General features: G+C 34.2%; 1 protein-coding gene across 2 annotated transcripts in view; it reads left to right on the top strand.

Moving 5' to 3' along the window:
- The window catches only part of LOC149795377 (ras-related protein Rab-24-like), a 29907-nt gene extending 9189 nt beyond the window's left edge, over positions 1-20718 (top strand). For both annotated transcript variants that reach the window (XM_089965159.1, XM_089965160.1), the window contains exons 4-8: positions 6507-6653; positions 7869-7968; positions 9920-9970; positions 15043-15096; positions 15380-20718. In XM_089965159.1, the coding sequence (XP_089821285.1) occupies positions 6507-6653; positions 7869-7968; positions 9920-9970; positions 15043-15096; positions 15380-15459 (432 nt within the window). In that variant the 3' untranslated portion in view covers positions 15460-20718. The remainder of the gene's footprint in view (positions 1-6506; positions 6654-7868; positions 7969-9919; positions 9971-15042; positions 15097-15379) is intronic.
- The last annotated feature ends 3472 nt before the right edge of the window (positions 20719-24190 follow it).

Genomic DNA, 24190 nt, shown 5'->3' with positions numbered 1-24190 from the left:
AAAGTCTTCATTATTATTATTATTATTATTATTATTATTATGCTTTTTTGATTTATTATATATGTGACTTAAATTTCCTTCCAAGTGTTAAGTATATTAACATTATGAAATCTAAAGCAGAAAACTGATCAAACTGTTTGCTCTCATATGCCAGTGAAATGAGCCTGAGCTACTTCAAGTTCATTAACATTAGCAGTTATCAGTTAGTGAAATTTAAATTTGCCAGGGAAGACATCACCAGCTTCTTCACGTGCAAGAAATGAATTATAAAATATACAAAAAGTAAAACTGTCATTCATACACTTTACATCTGAGATCCAGAAATGGAAACCACTAAACAGATCTAACAGTCTTTTTAAGTTGTGCACATCTGAAGTAAGGTCAAACTGTATATTCTATAACCGAAACTCACCAATCTTCCACCTAATTAAAGGTAATTAAAAATCATTTTAACAATTCCTCAGATAGGCAAAGTCTTTGTAAAAATTACCAGGATAACCAGTGTGTAAATCATAGGCAATTCTTTTCCTTTACAAATACTGCACAAAGTACACAACTGGTGGGCGGAACGTGATGGACAGAAAGCCGCCATACAAGGGAAGTGCATTGTTTTTAGTGTATGAACGACATACTAAAAAGTGAATAGAAATTAACTTTTAATTTGGATAATCGCAATTTTTCTTTGATTTACTTTTTAAAACACAAATTTAGTTTTTCCATGGCCCAAAGACATTTACTTTACTCGTACAGTTGCTGCCTTGATAGTTTAAGAAATCTGTCACATAAAGGTTCATTTGCTATCATTTTTAAACTGACTAAAAGAAACTATAACGATTAGCTTGTTTCAAAATTGAATTGCACCGATATTTGTATTTTCATAGAATGTATATCGATCTTAGAAGAAGTTTAGGATGGTAACTATACCAAAATTAAATATGAGCATAAAAGATGAAGATTGAAATGTTATATTCTTTCACGGTGTACCTGTAATACAAGATTTAATGTAATGAAAATAACTTTGATGTCGTACACCGAAAGTGAAATATTTGTCTCTAGATATAAAAAACAGGAATATGTTTAATAAGTCCTATGAGTTCTTGTCTTAAACATTTATACAAAAACACCCAAACAGATGAAAAAGAAGCTATACTGTGTAAAAAACAATCAAGAATGACTTAAAAGTAATCAATGAGCGTGTTACCAATCTAGCAAATTATATACAAATTTTGATACAGCTAATAGTCGGTTTGCTCTAAGATGTGTTGATAATCAAATACGCAAAAGTTCAGAAGATAATTTTGAACTTCATAGAACAGAGTAATCATATCCAGATAATCTGGTGCCAGGTTGTTCTGAAATTTGTAAATGCATATTGCTTCGTTGTGCTTTACTCAGTCTTTTAACTGGTTGAATAGTTTTCATTTGAAAGAGTTCAAGCCAAGTCCTTTAACAGGCTTTCAATACGCTTTAAAATATAAGATTACCGATGCTCACATATATCGGAACAACAATCAGAAAAGAAACATTATATGAAACAATTGTAAAAAGTAAGTCTTGATTTTGCCGTTTAAAAATTCGTAATTCTTTTCAAACAGAATAACTTAAAGGAAAGTTTTCTAAGCATAAAGTTTAAATGTTTTTTTTTTTAAAATTGACTTTGATTCCTTCAATTTAAAATATGATTTCATTTGTTATTGTTAATAAATTTGCACCCTTAAATTCAAATAAATCAGAGTAAGTGTCCCTGCGTAAACCTGGATTTATTCAAGGCAACAGTTTGAGACAGAGTTCTCCGTATTTATTTTCCTTCTGTCTCTTTCTCCCTGTCTCTGTCTGTCTGTCTGTCTCTGTCTGTCTCTCTCACCTCTTCAGGTTATCAACCATCTGAGCTGAAGGCTGTGCTCTTTCCACTGTGCAGTACAGGTATGAAGCTATTTTTTAATGTGCTTTATTGAAACTTGCCCTTACAGTTCAGCTAAATCGCTATCTTTCCGTGTCCTCAACTTTCCGACACACGTGATTTGACAATCTAACGAGAAGTACTTCTTATTTCCCTTTTTTCAAGATTTAAAAAGTGCTTTGTACTTTTTCCTCCCAAATTCATACTATCTAGCTTTAGATTTTAATATAACATCTTCTGTGTATTTTTCACAGATTCCTCTAATTCTGCTTTTTTTCTCTTAATTTTTCAGAGTTTCCCCATCAATGATATTCGACAGTCCCCCTGAATTTCTATTATTTCCTGCTCAATTTTCTTTAATTTTTCACGTTTTGTTTTTGCTTTCTTAATATAATACCATATGGTTTCAGATCTTATTTTCATTTTCAAACTTTCAAACAACATTTGATCATTACAGGAAAGAGAAACATGGAGAGAGTCAATTTTATATCCCCCTTTATAATATTCATTTACGGTGCCAGTTATACACTTTTTGAGCAAATCAGTATATTCAATGTTCCTCAACAGTTGGGCATTAAATTTCCAATATCCTTTTTCCCTTGGACACGTTGAAAAAGCCACAATCAAAACAATAACTGAATGATAAGTCTTATACCCATGTAAGATACACGCATCAGCTGTATTCATATGAATGTCATCCGATACAAGAAAGTAATCTAATCTACTTTGTTTCAAGGGAGATTTTTAACTCCAGGTATACATCTTTAGGACTTGATTGGAATTTCGTCAGGGGTCAATTAATTCCAATTCGTTTTTCAGGTCTTGAATCACTGCCCTAGACTGTTGGTGTTTGTCATGTAAAATATTATAAGTATCCAAATCTATGTCTTGAACAGTGTTCCAGTCTCCGCATATTATAATTGATGAGTTCTCCAAAAATAAGATCTTCTCCTTTCATTTTCTAAAAAGGCTAGGATTATCATCATTATAACCATACAAATTCACGAGGGCTATTCTGTTGCCATTAATTGTAATATCTAAAAAAATAAATCTACCTTGGCTGTCAGATCTTTCTCTATGACTTACGAATTCAAAAGTATTTCTAAAAAATATTGCAACCCCAGCACTATTACTAGAGCAGTGGCTAAATATACATTTGTATCCCCATTCAGCTGCCCAATATATGTCATCGTCCTTTGTACTATGAGTTTCTTGCAAGCATATTATAGATACATTATTTTGTTTTACCAAGTGGAAAATGTCCGTTTGTTTAAAGACTGAACTTTGCAGGCCTCTAACATTTATAGATATAATGTTTATGTTATTATGCATGAAAACAGCAGAAAGTTTACATATACATTTTCTTGTACAGAAATGTATGCAGTAATTGTCACTTTGAGTTTATCATATGCATGGCTTTCACAATCACACTCACACAGAATACAAACATCCATAATAAAATCATCCATGGTGTTACAGTACATGCTGTAGGTTTGGCTGCAGTTATCATTGATACATTATACGATAGACAACAAGTGAAACAACTCCATTTGCGATAACTCTTATGCACCTTTGACAGACCTTTCCAGAGCTAAGACAGTTTTGTAAACCAATAGGCACAGATTAGTAAGAGTATGAATTACAAATTAATGAATGAAAGAAGGGGTAAAAGGGAAGAAAAAGAAAGTATGAATGAGACCATACATGGAAGTGGTGGGTGATTGAATGTATGAGCAAGAATGTGAGACTGAAAAATTTGACGAGGAAGAGTAGTGTTGAATAAGGTGAATAAACAACTGAGTAAATGAATGTGTATATGAGTGAAAGATGATTTATGAACTAGTGAGCGAATTGATTAGGGAGAGATATGACACAATGGAAGAGCGAATAAACAAATATATTAATGACAAAACTGGTGAGGGAAAGAAGTGTCTTATAAAAAATATTAAAACAAATTAGAGTAGAAAAAGGAGTATCAAAACGAAAGTTCACATACCTATTTGGTAAATTTTATAAGTTCACAGAGTTGCATATTACATTTTTATTCTAATTTTCTCATCGATTTCATCATAGATGTCAAATTTTCTCAGTATTCCTGATTTGGTTTTACCATACAGATCCATTAAAGTAACGTGCAGTGTCAATTTCCTGATGTCTGGATAATTTATTGATAAGTTCAGTATTCATCCTGGTCACATCCTCTACCAGTCTAATTACTTTGTTTTGTTTAAAATCCTTCCGTTTCTTGATAATTGGAAGTTTACAATCCAGACTCCAGAATTTGGCAGTCACTGGCCTTGGTTGTCCAGTCGGCCTGGGATCCTATGCACAGCCACTATGTCCCTGTTATCCAAATTAATCTTTGTGACTTTCTTTACCAATTTCGGAATCCTTTCTCAGACTTTCATTTTCCTCCTCCTTCAGCCCTAAAGCTTTAACGTTCAGCTTCTTTGAATATTATTCGATTTGTTTTAAAGCCGCACTTTCTTGCTTCGATCTCCTGTCAGAATCTTTCATGTCAATCCTCATTTTATCATTTTCCTTCTTTGCCTCTTGTAATGTTTCTCGCAATTGGTGGTTTTCGAATCCCAGTGAATCCACCCTATCCATCAACTTTCATGTCCTATCCTTTACTACCCTTTCACTTTCTACAACTATCTCCTTTCTCAGCTCTTCCTTCACATTCTCTTACAATTTCTTCACATTAGTTGAGACAAGTTCTGTTAGGTTATCTTTTTTTCACCAAATCGGCAATATCAGATGACGTGAAATCTGCTTTTGACATGCTCCCTCCGAGACTTTGCTTTACGTCATCTTAGTCCAGCTGAATTGTACTCAAGCTTGATTCACTCAAACTTGTGCCATTAGGGTACCACTCTGTGTGGTTTTTATTTGTTGCTTGCCTTGATCTTTCTTTCCACTCATGCTTGTAGACAATCTTTCCTGGATTAGTTTTTCTCACTACTCATTTGTGATACTGACAGTTATTACTCACCATATGCCAAACAATTCTTACAATTAAAGGAAACTGATAGACACGTAATTACGCTGAAATAAGTAAACGAGTCAAACAAATCAGGTAGGGAATGTCTCAAAACTACACCACTAAACTTCAATCTCTACACATCATAATCGAATTTTGAGTGGAAAAACACTTTTTTTTCTTCTTCTAAATTGAGTATGATCCACCAGTAATGCTATATACCATGCATTCCTTGAATATTCACATATCTTCCCAACAATTATGAACCTTTTCACTGTAAAAATAACCATTTATAACCACCACAATCTACAGAGCCACTTTACTAGATTTCACCTATAGACGCCATTGTCATTGGACAATCTAACGAGAAGTACCTCTTTTTCCCCGGAGCTACAATTCTGCCTTGCCTCAGAAATTTATACTGTCTAAGATTATCTTGAATTCCGCCTGGGAACACACAACCCATCGTCTAGCTTAGCCAATCAAGATTACTTTCTCTAACAGCCACACATTTTAACACTCCCATCGAAGTCAGAATAATCGCTCTACTCGTGCTTTACTAATAACTATTCTAGAAAGTATTATTTTCGTTTCAAATGGCCCAAGAGTTCCCACAAATGTAGCCCTGGTTTGTCTCGACTCTGCCATTTTCCGCTATATGACCTTATAATGAACGATCTATCGGACCGTTATCGAATGGACCCTACAATTCAATTAAAGGTCCTAACAAAGCAGATCCCATCCCTCGCTTTCAGCAAGTTATTGCGAGCCAAGCCCAAACATCAATCTTAATTGTTACGTGTCACGCAGACTACTACATACTGTACTGCGAAATTATCTCTTCAACATTTTCCGCCATTGCAAGCACTAAATAGTTATTTAGCCTGGCAGGAACGATACCTGCTCTGTAGATCCCGTATATGTAAAACAATGTGAATAAACAGACCTGACGAGTTTTTTTGAAATGTTAACACGTAGAGTGTACATATATACAAAGCAGTCGCCTTGAAACTTACACTTGCATCTCACGAGCTAGACATTGTTCCGAATATGAGGTAAAGATATGACCTGTTAATAGCAAAATGTAACTGTTTTACGAACCTAGTAATTTCGTTGATGAACTCGAGGACTGATCGTGACTCTGTAATGGCGAGTTCTGTATTATTCATTTAATTCTGGTAAATTTACTTCACGAAGATTGTGCAGATATGGAACGCACTCGTAAATGTACTATTTCCGTATTTACTTTTTTATTCAAAGACAAAACTGTATGATAGTGACATTTAGCTGTGTCAACAGACTCAACACTAATTTTCGAGTTTTAGAGTTGAATAAAATCTTTTCTGCAATAAATTTAATTCCCACAGCGTCAGACTGTATCAATACCATTTCTTCCCATCGTCAAATGTAAAGGTTAAGTGCTAAAGGTCAAAGGTAATTGTTAAAAAGCAGCAGGCTTATGAAAACCATTTTCCGTCACCAAAGAAAATTAAGATGAAATGCTTTCCAAAATTGAGCATGCCTATTTTGCAGAGATGCATATTGATAGTGCTTTTATATTATTACTGCGTCTCACATATCTTGTTCGTATCATTTTAAATCTGCCTATTATACTTCATCAAGGATACAACCGGAAGCGAGAGATTCGATTCCATGACCCGGATGTATTACCGGAATGCCAATGCGGCTATTATCTGCTATGACATTACAAAACAGACGAGCTTTGACAAGGCCTATTACTGGGCACAGGAGCTAATAAAAAATGAGGAGGTTGGTATCTCAAACTTATGTAATAATATTGTCTTCTATTCTTACGGCAGAACTATCTTGAATAAAATCTAAAGGATGCAGTCAAGATTAACAAAATTTATGTTTCCTACTGAATGCAATTTAAAATGACTACAGTGACTGGGCTAATAGAAATGACTATAGTGCTTGGGTTAATAGAAAGTTATAAGTACAGAAGAAATTGGAAATATGCCCATACATTAGCTGTCTTAAAGAAATCATTGTCATCTATATCTAAATCACAAAATGTGATCTGAGTACGTACATTGAGTACACTTCCTAACAATACAGTTTGATCCAATGCAGGCGCATACATTTAGCGCATTTTACTGTTTTGCACCTGGAACTAACCTGCACACAGTCCAGCCACCCTAAGTCATGAACTGGTCGTCCATTACCGACAAAACCTAGACTGTTTCATGGGCATTTAGACTCTGGGCAGAAAAAAAATGGTTGTGAAAATTAATTTGGAAAATATGTTTTCATCAGTACGTGTTTTAATAATCCCTATCTACTTTAAACAATTTCTGCCATAAATATGCAACATATCAGATCTCCAAGGAATGAGATCAGACTATGCTAAGAGAAGTACACGTCACAATGGGTGTATTCGGCAAATATTGATATAGACCACAAAGAAGAAAACTTTTGAAACAAATTACCGCCTTTGAATAACAATAACTATAAAACTTTCAATGTTTTGTTTAAAAGTGTGGATTTTAATAAATCGTAGAGTTTACAGCAATCGAAATGGCCATAAATGAGCGTTGAAATAGTAGTAGTAGGAGCTGACATTTTTAAATGTATGCTTCTGAGAATTATAAATTTAATTGTTTTTCACTAATTGTTTCCTCTTAGTATAACTTTAAATTAAGGGTTGTTCCAAACAAAACTTTATTATTGAAACTAAAACGTTGAATCCCCCGATTGCAACCCTATTCAAAGCGTTAAAGTATCGTCTAATTGTGCTCAGTCCCAACATTTTGTGTGTATGACGGCGATCAGCCGTGCAAAACCCAGTTCGGCTTCAAAATTTTCACAAAAGTTATATAATTAAGGATTATGTCAAACATGCGACATTTTTTAATTAATTTTAAATTACAGACATACAAAAATTGTTTAACTACATTAGGTAACGTGAACTATTTCATTAAGTTATGCTTTGAAATCAAATTCATATTCTTCAATGTTTTGTAGAATTGTAGGATTTATCTCTGCGGAACCAAAAAGGACCTAGTCGATAATAATCAATGCTCTAGGGACGTTGAAGTAAGTCTGTCAAGGAAGAAAGCAGAAGGTGAGCTTTTGAAGGAATATACACCATTCTAAACATAGAATATAGTGATAATAATTGACGGGACACATTTTATCCAGTGTACTAGTCCCAGAAGTGAAACGTTAGGGAATTTTTCAATTATAGTACCAATATATATATATACTGATGGGACACGTATGATTCTCTATGTATGTATCGTTGTATATAAACCTATGAGTTGTTGTTGTTGTTGTGGGGTTTAACGCCATTTTTCAGCACGATAGGCTATACATGGCGGCCAGTATTAATGGTGGAGGAAGAACCCGGAAAGAACCACCGACCCAAGAGAAGCTACTGGCTAAACCTATGAGATCTTCTGTACAAATTTTTTTTATGCATAAGCCATGTACTATCCTCTATGTACGTTCTGTATGTATGAGACATGTCCTATCTGAATAAGACATGTAGGACCTTCTATATGTTCTGTATGTATGAGACATGTCCTGTATGAATAAGACAGGTAGGACCCTCCCTATATGTTCTGTATGTATGTGACATGTCCTGTATGCATAAGACATGTTTTACCCTCTGTATATGTTCTGTATGTATGTGACATGTTCTGTATGCATGAGACATGTAGGACCCTCTGTATATATTCTGTATGTATGAGACATGTCCTATATGAATAAGATATGTAAGACCCTCTGAATATGTCCTGTGTGCATACGGCATGTGGGGTCCTCTATTTATGTTTTGTATGTATCAGACGTGGGGTTTTCTATATATGTTCTGAATCTATTGTACACGTCCTGTATGTATAAGACACGTAGGACCCTCTGTACATGTCCTGTATGCGTAAGACACATAGGACCCTCTGTACATGTCCTGTATGCATAAGACACATAGGACCCTCTGTACATGTCCTGTATGCAGTAGACACATAGGACCCTCTGTACATGTCCTGTATGCATATGACACATAGGACCCACCCTCTGTACATGTCCTGTATGCATACGACACATGAGACCCTCTGTACATGTCCTGTATGCATAAGACACATATGACCCTTTGTACATGTCCTGTATGCATAAGACAGGTAGGATCCTCTGTACATTTCCCGTATGCATAAGACAGGTAAGACCCTCTGTACATATCCTGTATGCATGAGACACATAAGACCCTTTGTACATGTCCTGTATGCATAAGACATGTAGGACCATGTACATGTCCTGTATACATAAGACATGTGGGGCTTTCTATATGCGTTCTGTATTTATGAGGCATGTCAGGTATATGTGTCCTGTGTGAGTAAGGCATGTAAGACCTAGGAGGAATATCGTGATGGAACAAAACTGTATAACAACTACGGGGAATATTTTCTTCTTACATTTCTAAGTGTATGCGAACGTGTTTTCTAATGTATGACAACGATTTGAAACATCCCTATTTTTCGTCACGTGATTGCGGTCTTTCATCATATGATTTAATACTGCAGTCATTGTGCACACTAACTGGCCAAAAATTCTTTTCTGTTTTTGCTCAGCTTCATTATAATTTATTAAAGGAAAATCGATCTCAAATCCAAGATGATTTGACGGAATACCATTTGGTTTTGTGTTTTTCGTCTAATCTTATGAGTGGACTATATTTTCCCCTTGTTTACATTGGTATCATTGAGCAAGTTTTTCACAAGGGTAAACAACCTCGTGTCTGACGCAGAATGTTTACGCTCGGGGAAAATGTTCCTGTCATAAGATAATACTCTTAGTTGAACAGAAAACAATCCGCAAAGAAATATATTCAAATCAAAATTGAAAGGGGTGGGAGTTGTGATGTATTGAAATCGATTCGGATAAATATCTAAATGTATGACCTGATAAAAAAAAATCCGTGGCGTTAGAAATTACTAAATATAAATTTTAATTCGCTTGTTCTTACTGACTCAAACACCATATGAAAATTCTCATTTTTTCTTGTATATATCGTGTCTTAGATCTTAAAGGTGACGTATTCGAAACATCCAGCAAAACGGGAGAAAATGTAGGTAAGGACATCAAATATATTATCACCAGCAAAAATAATACCACTAATTTTAAATTTATGTCAGCTTATGGTATTACAATTGATATTATATTTACTACTACTACTACTACTACTACTACTAGTACTACTACTAATACCATTACCATTTCTACTGCTATTACTACACAACTGATAATACTTTGAGTACAATTTCACTGCTTCCTTTTGCACTATGACTGCTACAACTAACTACTAGTACTATTACAACGACCACCTCTGTTACTACTGCTCATATGGCTTCTGTTAGTAATAATACTACTTCAACAGCAGCAGCAGCTGCAACAACAACAACATCTAATATATGTGCCATCAAATACAGGCCATGTAAAATGATCGGTCAGTTCGTGTGTCAGTCCAGCGGATGACAAAGTTATTTGTATTGCCATCTTGGCCACCTTTAATTTGACCCCAATAATATATCCTGCGTAGGAATCACGATGACGTGGAAACTCGTGCATAAGTTGTCCCGTACTTCCTTCAGAGATTGTTTTAAAATAACTATGAAATATTTTGGACATTATCATGCTTTGTTGAGAATTCATAAATTAACAAACAAATGCTTGTTTTAGTTGCAGTTCAGTAAATTATTTGTTTTTTTAAATATGCAATTGTCATGATGTGATCTAAGTACTATGAGCAGGTGTTTTTCATTCAACACGAGTTTGATACAAAGCTAAGTTTCAACCTCACTAATATAAGCGCATTATAATATATTTATACATTTATGACCCTACTTTATTATATTATATATGAAAATACTATTATTATATGCTCATTTTTTTCTCCGTTAACTTTTCATTGTCAGAATCGTGCAGTATTTTACGATATTGAAGTCGCGCTCACAATTCATATTGCACTCATAAATGAACTACTTTCTATTGTAAACAACCAATGGACACAGACGCCAGCACTTTTGATTTGTAAACAAAGCATGTACACTCACGTAGTAGGCCCTTTACATTTTATTGATTAAATTTGTTTCTGAATGAACTAAAGCAGATGTTTCGTGGACTGCCACATACCAGCTGCTTTGCTACATTCCGCATTAAAGTTTTTGATACAATGTTTCGGATTTAGTTGGGCGATAGACGCCAGATTTCATAAAATTGCTGGATACCTACAAATAACATGGAAGTGACAAGCTGGTAATAAGAATGGCGAAAAATTTGATAACAGTTTTGCATCCTGAATTTCCTCTTAATGTAATTTATTAGTTTTGCAAATCCGAATTACATGAGCCATGTCATGGGTTTTCAAGCTTGATTACACATTTCGAAATTGTACTGTAATTTCGACTATATTCCAAGTGCAATTACTTCCTCCTTAATGCACTCAAAATGAAATAAACATTAAATTCCATAGCGTCTTTTTGATAATTGCAATTGAAAGATTTCATATTTTCACACGTTACGATTTCAAATATTCAATGATAGAACAGAAACACACTTGCAGATGTCAACACGCTTCTCCCTTGCTGCTTAAATCCGATGTATTTCATATAGAATTTGCACAGATGAATCCAGTCCATAATCACGAAATTTTGTAGATTCGACAGAAATACCAAAATCTATTTATTCCAGATCAAATAGAAAAGTTGTTGCAATGCGCATCCATTCACAATATGACTCCAAATTTCAATTTTAAGTAGACCAAAATGAAATTGTTTTCGAAAGATATGTCTAGCGCACGACAAAGTTCAGATTTATCTGGGCGGAGTTATGTGCCCATTGTTGTGGAATGATGAATCTGCGCTTGTGTATTTAGTTTGGAATACGACATACATTCAGTTACTTTGTTTCTTGTAGTGTATTTTGTTTATGTTATTAAGCCTATAATAGAATTAAAAAAATGAGCATATGGTAAAAAGTTTACTGCATTTGTATGAGAAAATATGAACACGTTTTGTCGGTGGATATACTGCACTCCCAAGATCGTGCATTATTCCATCTGAAAAACTCGTTCATATTTTCCCATACAAATGCAGTAACTTATAAATAATACTTCCTTTGAATATATTGCATTATTAGTTGATACTTGTTGGTCAAAACGTTGGACGCAATATTTACTAGTCTACAATCATTTAACTCAAGTAAACACCACCATCCAAACGTTATTTTCTTGGAAAACATCATCAGTTTGGTGTTGAGATTAGTGCTATCGTTTTCTAATTCTTTGAGTTTTTTTAATACATGGAGAAAATGGTTTGCAAATTTCGGTATAAGCCAACAGTTTCAGTTTTTTGTGGTATCAAAGACACTATGAAGAGCAATTGATACAAGAGCAGGTCAGTCGGTGCGTTTAGATAGTTGAATGAGCAATGTCAAGAGAAGGGACTGTGGATTCCTGATGGACATAGTACAATTTGGTGAAACTTTAAAAACTAAAGTAAAATCAGACTGTTTGGTTTGGTGGCAGTTTCATAAATATTTCAACTATTATGAATTACCATAAAGTAATCTAGGTAATAAAACCATTAGGATTCATTACTATCTACAGTTATTGTTGTACTCATTAAAACTAATATGGCGAAAATGTATGGTTAATGTGCAAAGTTTTGTGATTACTCTTAAACGCCATAGGACGCTTGTAGCTCCATTATAGTCACAAAGCTCAAGAGTTTCTAATAGATTAAAGAGAATTATATAAAACTGCTAAGGTCTCTTACAGAACCGGCTATCTACCATATAAGACCTGCTTCAAGATGTTAAGGAAACTGTATTTATATGTAATAAGGACACAAAATATAGTTAGCTGGCTTGACTTAGCTTGCGAAGATTTAGGAAGGGGGATGTCCACGTCTATTGCACGCGCGCTGGTGGCTGAAGAGCCCAATACATGACAGGTACAAAAATATATTGACACTGTTAATACACTGACCTCATTTGCGCATATACATAAGGCACATGCATATCAAGAGATAGCTTAACAATCACTGTGTATTCATGTCGATATCTAACCATAAATATATCTTCCGTTAAGAAAAAGGAATAGAAATCATCTTTGCTGTAGCGAGATGTGTTGAATCGAATATTGTAAAACTGAATAACATAATGAAGCTGTGTTGTCATGATTGACACCAGCATGCTAAATGAATCAGGTTTCAATATTCAGCTTTTCAGACTTTTAATTGCTTCTCCCATTTATGCAAATTCTTAACATTGCTCGTATCACTGAAAAAAATCATTAATGTATGTATAACCAAGGAATGAAAGGAAGCTGGTGAACTTAGACTATATAGCGGGATGCAGAAAAGGTTCAGACACTACGTGGAAGAAGCTGTTGAAAATAAAATAAATGTGTTGTCACGGATAATAAATAAAGGAAGGGGTCCGGATGGCCGAATGCTCTTAAGTGCTTGCTCTTACCGATCACTGCCATCTCACCTCTGTCCGCGTGGTTCAAGTCTCGGGCTCGGCCAATTTGTGACTGTGATGAAACCTGCTAGCGGTTTACCATGGGTGGATGATTCTTTTTGGTTTTTGCCCGGTTCTTCTTCCACAATGAATACAGGCCACCATGTATCGTGTGCTGAAAATGGCGTTAAACCAACAACAGGAACAATAAATAGAGGAATATATACCCGTTCATAACATTAGCGTGAATGAGATGACGGAGGAAGTGAATTTCAAATTAGAAATCAATCCAACACCATTGCCATTTAAACAGTGTTACCTTTAAACACAATCTGACAATAGCAACATCGTAAAGGTATTTGAATCTTAGAGCTGTACAGTACTTGATAATAAACAAAGGAGACGAGAAATGCAATTTAAGACCTAATTGTGGAATCTGTTCTTACTTTACGAAAAAGAAATCAACAAACTGAATGAACTTCATTTAACATGAGATACCTGTCCACGATTGAAAGGATGGGTGATGTTGACACTTACATCGAAACATGATCTAGAGTTGTCGGCAGAACACTATAAATTAAAGCAATAAATAGATCTATTTACTCTGAAAATATTTCAAAGATAGAAAGTGTACATTGCTAAACTGAAAAATACAGACTTACTCAATTACGAAATGCATTTGTGTGGGGTGTTTTTCCTGAATGAGTTAAATTTCCTAGGATGCGTTTTAAAGTCCTTGTTGATAAATACTTTGACTATATTAAGTGACACAGTACATAACAAGTGCTGTCATTTAAAAAAATAAATATTTTTGCAATCTTTATATTCCATGACATCCCTGAAAAAACATTCTCGTTTAGCAAATGTTAGAGAATGGATTTATTCCACCCGCCATTGCATGTGATATTGGTGTGAACTGTTTGTCTACAAATAATAGCATATTGTTATAATCACGGCAAATCAGGCCACATGTTCTCAGAAGGATTTGGGTAAGAAACTCTAGCGTTAGCTCATAAGTGCAAAATATTAATGTCGGAGTAGTCATACATAATTAAACCGTGCCTGTTTGTAAAAGAGACACATCTTGAACGTTTTGTTAGTCCGACTTTCATTCTATCCAGTCAGAGAGCTTCAAAATTTTCGATCTTTGACCGCCAACCTGAACTTTTATGTAATAGGGGACAAAACTGTGTATATTTTCAGATCTCTTTATTCGCCAACTTTCTTGCCATCCTAATTACTAAATCTTTTGAGTCCGTTTATTGTTGCCTCTCCTGCGACTAACACAAAGTGACTTCTTACATCGCTTATGTGCTTAACATTAGTCCACTTTATGAAGTTTTCTTTGCATCATTGTCAAAATGAACCTCTGAGTGGATATTTAAAATTATGTAATGTTTTGCATGTTTCAAGATTACAGGATTTGTTATTAATTTGTATCCTATAGTAACTATAGCATCTAGCGAGAATCGCTGGTCTTCACTGTGTGTTACGCAGTAGGTGAATGAGTAAAACTTCGAATACAAAGTCTTCACAAGAGGAATTTTGTTTACAAAGAGTTCAGCAAAGGCTATTCTATGCTTTATCTTCGTCTTTGTGTAACACTATCGTCATTATCATTGCACAACGAACGTATTTCTGCATTTAGATACAGCGTTTTCTTGTTGTTTCTTTTATCCAGATTTATTATTCAACAAGATTGCACAAGATTACATCACTGACAAACAATTGATAGGTGAGTACATTTTTATGGATTGGACACAACCATGTGTGTGTATATATGTCGTTTATACCGAGGTTCGTAAAGAACAAAATCGTATTTTGGTTAGCTAACATTCCAGATTCAACTCATAGCATGAGTTAAATAGCGACATCAGCTTAATGATATTGGAATTATGGAATAACATATTTGAATTTCAATATTCAAAATATCCGTAATCTTATAATTCTTGAACCTCGTGAATACATTGATTTATGAAATAACTGATTAATTTAATTCTTTCTTTATTTCTTTTTAGGACGTTTAGACAGAAATAACTCCATAAGGCTGTTCCATGACCAGTCACCAAAACTACACCATTGTTGTCATCTGACATGATGTTATATGATATGATATCTCGTCGCTGCTTTTATCTAAACAAATAACGATAAATATACAAGTACCTCTGATTAAAACAAAGAAAACCCCAAAATTTTTAGTAAAATACTAAATCTATGGGGCAATATCACTGAACTTAGATGTTATTGCACACAATATATTTATCACACTAGAATACAAAAATGCTAATTGAAGACTAGTCGTATAAAAATGTAATGAACAAATAAAGTAGATAATTAGACAGCATGCCAATCTATCAAGAAAACGTTAAGGCAACTATATCCAAAGATTTTATGAGATTTTTAAATTGTGTGTAGGTAAGGGAAATTGTGTGTAGGTAAGGGAAATTGTGTGTAGGTAAGGGATATCGAGGAACATTCAAGTCTGGATGATATTCATTAGTATTTTACAGACGTAAGTACTTCTGATACAAAAATAGCAAATGAATCTGTATTTGAAATCCACAGCGAAGATGATGATAAACGGATTTGTCACAAAATACGAGCTAAGATGATAAGTTCAAATCTTCAAGATAGAATAATAAGTCTGCAACTAAACAATCACGTCAAAAGTGACGCGAACCTGTTAACGCCGTTTACGAAAGCTAATGGTATATGCTTACATGTTAATACCCGTTTACGGCAGCTAATGACATACGTTTACATTTTAAAGCCTGTTTACCTATCATTGCTGAATCTAATGTTCGACATTGGGGTTTTATCAAATGTATGGCAAGAGGCTATTATTTCCAAAAGAAAGAAAGTGTAATGCGAAACGTATTTTCGGTTGTGGTGCTTCCGTATCTAAATCCACCTAATTTGCATTGAGAATATTAACATACACAAGAAAATCATATAATCTATTATTGAATACGGTAGTAAAAACATTTGTCATCTGAGTTTAGAATGACGATGTGCTGTTGTCAGAATTATTATGATATTTAATACAGCCCTGTAAAATGAATCACCATGTCAGCTATGGATGGATAAGAGTATAATGTCCAAAAAGGTTTCGGTGCTTATCAATAATATTGTAAAGATAGCGTAAGCAATATTTTATCTATTTATATGCAATATATGTGCATGGTTTTAAAGGCTACTAAAGTAACGACTATACAATTGATACAGATATTGTTCGACTTTGTATATCTGTTTTAAGAACTAGACTTCACATTGATACTATACAACTGGTTTGACAAAGTAATCCAAAAAATGCAGCAGTGTCCACTTTGGTGTATTATTAGTGGTAAATATAGCTTTTTTAAACCACCACAGAGAGAATCAAAATTAAAAGTAGACGATTATAAGAGAATTTAAGCCCACCTAAGGGCAGAATATTGTCAGTAGTAAGATGTTAGTAATTTGAAACCCACCATGAGCTTTAGTCAGTAGGACTAGATAATTGGTGGGGTTTATGTTATATATAATTTATTCGCGAAAACAAGATTTTATGAATACAAACCACTTTAGGCTTTCCCTGTGTAAACTTTTGGGATCCAAGGTTTTCCAAATCTGTGTATAGAGATAGGGCAGAATGATTTCCAGCTTGATTGGGAAATTGCTAGCACTACAACTTCGAGAAATAAATATGAAATATGTTCAATTAAGAATGGATGGTCTCTTCCTAGCATTAGAGATTTGATCTACTCCTTTCCCATTCTTTAATTTTCTTTTTCCTAAAATCTGATCATCTTGATCTGCAACGAATTTCATGGAATAATTTTGATCGCCAGTCTCGCAGCTTTTGTATTTACAATATTTTCTTTTTGGCTATGAATGCAGAATTTGAATTACATTAACTGCAACCGATGTCTCTTTGTGTTGTTTAGACAAATTACATGGGTATATATATATGTATGGAAAGTATAGTTTTAGGGGTGAAAGCTTATCTGTACTCATGAACGGTTGTGGTAGTACCCATAATTTGGTTACATTCCTCGTAGTGACGTCTTTCAGCATGTTTGTTAGTGAACAATCGTTTTCCTTCTTTCTTTTAATTTTTTTTTTTACCTCAGTCAGGGACTATGTATTGCCTTAAAAAGTGTACGTGACCCGTTCCTTGCAAAAGTCTTTATTATAGAACGAATTGATGTGATTCCTCTCGGGGTAACGTATTGGCAATTTCATAATTGTCATATATATGTTAGAGCTATGGTAGGGTAACATTTTATCAGACATTGTTAGCTTGCATTTCCAATTAAAATGTTTAAATTTATGTTACGATACATTGAGAAAGAATAAGACTTGCGCTAATGTGAGTGCTGATATCAAATTGTAATTGAGTGTGATTCGCCTGTTCTACAACAGTAGAGTGTCATTCGCCTGTTCTATACCAGTAGATTACAGTTGGACTTATTAATTATTCATTAGCACGACGAGTCGACTAGTGTGCAAATAACTCCTTCGAAACTTTATCCACTTCTGTATTCAGATTAAATTCTACATTTAGTGAAATTCTGGAAACGCTGTAGATTAACTGACAAGCAGTCAACTTGGCAAGACTCGGATTCATTCAGTGTTCCCACATTTGTTATAAAGTCATTTTCATTGCAAACAGTTACAAAGCTCCAGGAAGGTTCTTCACAGGTCAATACATCTCAAGTATCTAGAATGTGGTGGTGGTGGGAGCGTCAGACGCGTTTGGGGAATGGGAGTGGTTAAAAGGCGCGGATGGGGGGGGGGGCATCGCAGGTGACGTAGCTAAGTGACAGGTGCAATGAATACATCATTAAATTTTAGATTTTATTGGCTTTCGTAACCTCTTTATTAAATGCAGTTGTTGTGTGTGTTGGGAAAATACATTGGCAAACATTATTGATTTATTGACACTCTGAAACCAACTGTTCTGCACTTTTTTTTAATAGTAAAGGATGTCGTACCGAACAAGCTAGGAATGGACTGTACACACCCACATATCTGATATTGTTTTAGTTTATCTTGTTGATTCTTGCGATTATTATTTTACTAATAAGACCGAAATATGTAATGTCTTTATTTTATTTTATTTTCAAATTCAAACAAAATATTACAATAAAAGGATCCAGATCTAGTACCCGATGACGATTCATGTTTTCGCCTGTATTAGGAATTAAAACTATTCAGAATTATATCATACAGTCATTCCTCCTGCAAATTGGCTTGCTTCCCGATTGGACGTGCATTCAACGGCAGTTAACGTGAATTATATTTGATACAATGTTCACTAAAACCTAGTAATTACATTTTGTTACTTTGTTGAAGGCATTAACAACACCTAATGCTTCTCCAAATCAGAATATTTTTTTCGTAACGAGACAATGTTTTAAAACTGTTTGATTCCCCCTCATTGCTCATAGTAAATAATTTGATTTTTGTTTCAAATCATATGTGTCATATATGTATGTTTGGCAGTTAAAAATAGTGTTTATTTAAATAATTCATCGGATGTACAAAATGCTCATTTACTTTTGGTCTAAAACGCTGCTTTGGAATTATTCAGAACTCATTCAAAGAAATTCTGGATATATCATTGTGATACATCAAGACTATTGGTACATCTGTACATTCAAGACTCTTGAAATTCATTCGCAACATTCTATACTTTTGGGCTTGTGTAAGAACATTTAGCATTAGTTTGGATATAATTCACAATACTCAGAGGTCCCTTTAAATTTTCACTTTGTATTTAGACAAATAAATTGTTTGTTGCATTTTACAAAACCTGTTTTTGTCGCTTCTTTCTGTTACTTAATTTAAGATCATAAAATTACATCAATATCTGTATCAAAGCAGATTTCATCACAACTAAATTTATTACATTTGGTAATTATACAAGTAGACATCTAGATACATTGGATTTGATTTATTCCCGATTACTACTCTACCCATTGTCTCAGAACAGACGCAGCCATATCTTGTTCTAAAGTCAGGATACAAGATCTCGTAATCATGACTTTAAGATGGCGAAGATCATCTGTTTATTTCCGCATATTTACTCTCTGTTAGAACAACATTTCCATTTATTGTATCAGCTGAGGAAGCAATTGCAGTCGATTGCTAAGTGTGAGGTATAATGATAATTGTTAGTTTCGATTCATAATAAACAGTGTCTAATGTATAACAGTATTCTTATCATATGACATTAATTTATTTATGTTGCCAGAATTATGTTAACTGTATGACACACAGGTAACATTCTGGTGGCCTCGATAACATGTTTCGACTTGCGATATTACGCTTTTGGTATTTTATTTTTCTTTGAGAAATGGACAATTACCAGAATTTGTATGCATTGATGTGGAAACAATACAAGCGATACTCCATGTATCCTAGAAAGATATTGATAGGTTATTTTATTGTGAATGACACGTGCAATGAATACAACATTAGATTTTAGATTTTATGCTTTTATTTCAAACATCAATTCATGTCAGTATTGGGTTATATAACACAAGCCATTTGTAACCTTTTTTTAGACGACGTAAACAGTTTTATTATGCACGTGTTGGTTAAATCTCTCAGTGTACCCACTATACATGTGTTAGGTTATGGCAAGAAGCCGACGTTGTGTTTGCCAATAAATAACCTTAACTTGTCAAAGTATTATACTGTATATGATTGTGGACTTCTCATGCGCAAAGAGTATATACTCAACCATCAAAGTATTGTTATATTGTTGACCTGATGGCAGCATTAAATAGAACTGTAATTTACCCGTTATAAAACCTGTTATCATTTTGTTCTCTTTCTTTTTTTTTTTTGATGTAATGGTAGCTGAGCGTCAAACAATGGCCAGTGATGCTTATTTCTTTAGTAAAGATATAAAAATTGTAAATATATGTGTAAGATGTAAAGAAATGTACATATATGTGTAAAACGAAAAAGAGATGTGTAAGATGTAAAGAAACGTACATATATGTGTAAGATGTCACGAAATACACTTACACGTGTAAAATGTTAAGACATCTACATATATGTGTACTTATTTAATTTATATTGTATGTACAACAAATCGGGTGGCTTTAAAAACGGGTATAACACACGGTTCTGATGTTAGCAGCTGTGGTCATTGAGATGGTGGAAGCCAAAGAACCTGGAGGAGATAACTAACCTTGGATGTGTTGGAGTCTTAACGTTTAACCGATGACTACAGATACATTTATGCAAAGCCAGTGAATCACAAAAACATATTTAGACCAGATGGGCATAATGTGCCATGTATATAAAAATGGAGATTTGTTGATTTTTTTCATGATATCTATTAAATCCAACATTAACAATAGCCTCTGATGAATCTTGTGTTAAACGTTCAACTAGTGGCAAATTACCCCTTTATTATTACAAAACATATCAAGATTTCTATTATTGATCGTTTGCGTCGTATCTCAGTTGTGATGGATGGTGTTGTCTCTAAAAATTAATAAACCTTTTAACATCGCTACAACTACTATCCCAAAAAATATTCTTGCGATAAAAGTTTGTAATTTTTACCAAAACGTAATGTCTTTAAAGCTGTAGGTAAAATTGAGATAGGAAGAATGATCTACTGAGTTAATTATATCTTTATTTAATTGATAATTACAATTTATTGCAAATGTTTAGCTGCAAAAAAGGTAAAATTACATAAAAGAGCTTGATACAGGTGTTACAGGTGTGCCCCATGTAGTTTATGTAGTTTCTAGTCGTTTCTCTTGTCAACATATGCGTCTGTCAGTTTCACTTTTAAAGTCAGTCATGCAATGATTCTAACGATAAGCAAAATGAGTGAGAGGCATCAGAGAGAAATTATGTGGTTTCGAGAGAAGCGGGGTGCTTGTTACTACAAAACCCTTTTTTCTAGGTGTAACTCATGGAATTTATTTTGCTAAATAATTACGAAGTTCGGACAATAATAGAAGCGATTGGCTTCAATCCCCACAAACAAGATTACCAAGATAATTTTGAATCCACTTTTCAAGGATAGAAACAATGAATTATTTATGCGTAATAAAGCAGAAATCATGCCCGATGTATATTGTACGAGAAATTGAATTTCCTTAGTCTTCAGTGACCGCATTCTTCCTAAGGCTATATTCGTTTGAAGAATGAAACTTTTGCCAAAATAGAAGATGTAACAGAAATAAGCCAGTGAATTTTCAATGCATTGATGTGGAATTCGTGACCAGTGAGTGTATCATCAACTTTACAGATATCTCTGTGTCACTCGTGTATGCCGTAGATTGGCTACGGACTGGAAGAATTCAATTAATTAAGCAACTATTCTAAATACTCCAAGGGAAATTGCTTAATGATATAATCAATAATTACGTTTTAATTTGAAAGTCATATATCTTGCAGCCATATGAGTGGTTTCGGTTGAGAGCGACAATCTGGTTTGAGGAGGGGGAGGTTTTAAGTAGAAATGAAGGGTGGAAGGACAAAAGTGAATCAGTTAGTATCCGTATCATCTGTAAAAGGCGAGACGGCGTAATGTCAACTAGCAAACAACAGCTGCAGTTTTTGTGGGGTGAAATGTTTGCTGAATTGTTGCCTGACAAATATGTGAAACTGGTAACGGTTGCTGCAAGCACACACTTTATGGTACTAGATATCATGATAAAAATGTGTTGCCACAAGAAAAAATAATTTGACCTTGTCTTGCTTTCTTGCTTTCCTTACTCGCTTCCGAGCAAGTATCTTATATTCTGAGCAAGATTGTATAAGACAAAAATCGCTTAGTTGATATTGCATGTATTTTATGTATCTGTCTTTTCTTTCGAAATAAACCGCTCCGGTGACCTAGTGGTAAAAGCGTTTGCCTCGGATGCGGGAGGTCGTGGGTTCGATCCACGGCCGAGTAATGCCAAAGACTTGCAAAAATGGTACTAACAGCTGCCTCGCTTGTCGCTCAGCATTAATTAAAGATTCATTATTAGTTAATAATTTATTAAAGGGAAGGACTTTGAAATTTCCTCCTGAACAGTTATGTATGTTTATTGACTTTTCATAAATCGAGCTCTTCTATTCATTTTTCTACGGCTCTGTACTGTCATTCCCTTAGTTCATTTTTCGTCTGACGTATGGAAAAAGCTTCAAACCGCACACATATCAATGCATAAGTCACATTTCTTGAATTGTGATTAATGTCTAGTTTAAATAGCTTACCATTTTTGGGTTTCCTTCTTTTATATTGGAACAAATTTTGCATCTACTCGTTCCACATTTGGTTACTCATGTCTTTCTTTAAATGACATTAAATTTAGATCTGGTAAGAATTTGTTCAAAAATTTTGGATTGTCTCTTACTATTAATATTTTTTCGTGTTTCCAAGACATTTTTCGTTTTATCACAAGGTTTGATTAATTGTTCACATGTTCGTACCAGCGGTGTGATATTTGTATTCCGTGGATTTTAGGTTGTAATAAAAGGAATTTTATTTCATGATGGGTTTATGTTTTCACGGATATTTCCCTTGATTGGTCCATTTCTTTTCGCTTTGAGTATTCCTTGATCGATACTTTCGTCTGGGTCGTTTGCTTCCTAGATATTACTATAACTCTGCCAGTCTTTGTTTTTTGTGTATGTTTGTTCTCTACAGTTGTTATCATTCTTGAGGCAAGGTTAAAAGGAATGTTCACCTTTATATGTTTTGCATGATAGGATTTAAAATTGAGATAATTATATGTTCCAATTGGTTTGCTATACATTTCAGTTGTATTATGTATTCCAGATAGTTTGACGAGAATGTCTAGGAAAGGAATGCTTATTTCACTCTCATTCTTTGTGAAGTTTATAGTTGGATACAGGTTATTAAGTTACAGGTTATTAGGTTCCTGGAAAAGTTCTTCAATTGGTATATGTTTATTCCATATGAAGGAGCAGTCGTCTGAAAGTTGTTATATACTTGTGGTAGATCGTATAGGACTATTCGGAACTTATTTGACAATACTGTAAGTTCATTTTAAACTTTCACATTGTATTCAAGGGAAATAAACTGTTTGTTAAATTTTGCAAAGCCTGTTGGTTTTCACTCTTTTCTGTTAATTAGTTTAATACCAAAGAGTCGTACCTATATAACTATATATATCCAAGGGAAGGGTGCCAAAATGCTACCCCTTCTTGGACATGGATAATAGTGTCAAATGGACAAGAGTTTTAGCACCCTTATGGAAGAGACAGGTATATTATCAGTGTTCTCCTCATACCATTAAATGAAGCTGGGCACTTATAGTTCCATGTTGGTTCCACTATTCTTCTTGCATACTTTTCAGATTACTACACCTTAATTGATGACGCGAAGTATAACATTTTTCCAAGGTTCTGTCATTTTGCAATTCCAAGCGGTAACGTGGAAATTAAGCTAGCAGTCAGTCTGTTGAGCTTTACTATATTTCATATGAAATTTGACAAATTTTATGGAGTTGCACAAACACTTTTCCATATTTCTGAAATCATATAAAACTTTTTAATGTATATAACTAGCAAAGTGTAATCTTTGTCAATTACAAACCAAACTACGTCTTTGTACACAACACTATCAAAATCTTTTGGGTATAAATCTCTATTCCAGGCTTCATAACAGAGGTAGAACTGAAGTACAATGTAGGTGTCATGGATCCAAGACAGTAAAGGAAAAACAAATGCATACAATGTATGTATATTTTCAAGATGACGCTATGGGCAAGGATAAGACATATGGGGTTACTTAAGTGACAATATTTCATCACATGCTCCTCTTCTTCTTTGCTTGTTTAGGAAATAATCAAGAGCTTAGA

Source organism: Sinohyriopsis cumingii, chromosome 7, assembly GCF_028554795.1.
Source record: "Sinohyriopsis cumingii isolate HCF-2022 chromosome 7, ASM2855479v2, whole genome shotgun sequence".
NCBI classification, from domain to species: Eukaryota; Metazoa; Mollusca; class Bivalvia; order Unionida; family Unionidae; genus Sinohyriopsis; species Sinohyriopsis cumingii.
Note: the sequence above shows the minus strand (reverse complement) of the source record. Positions and strands in the feature narration are given on the sequence as shown.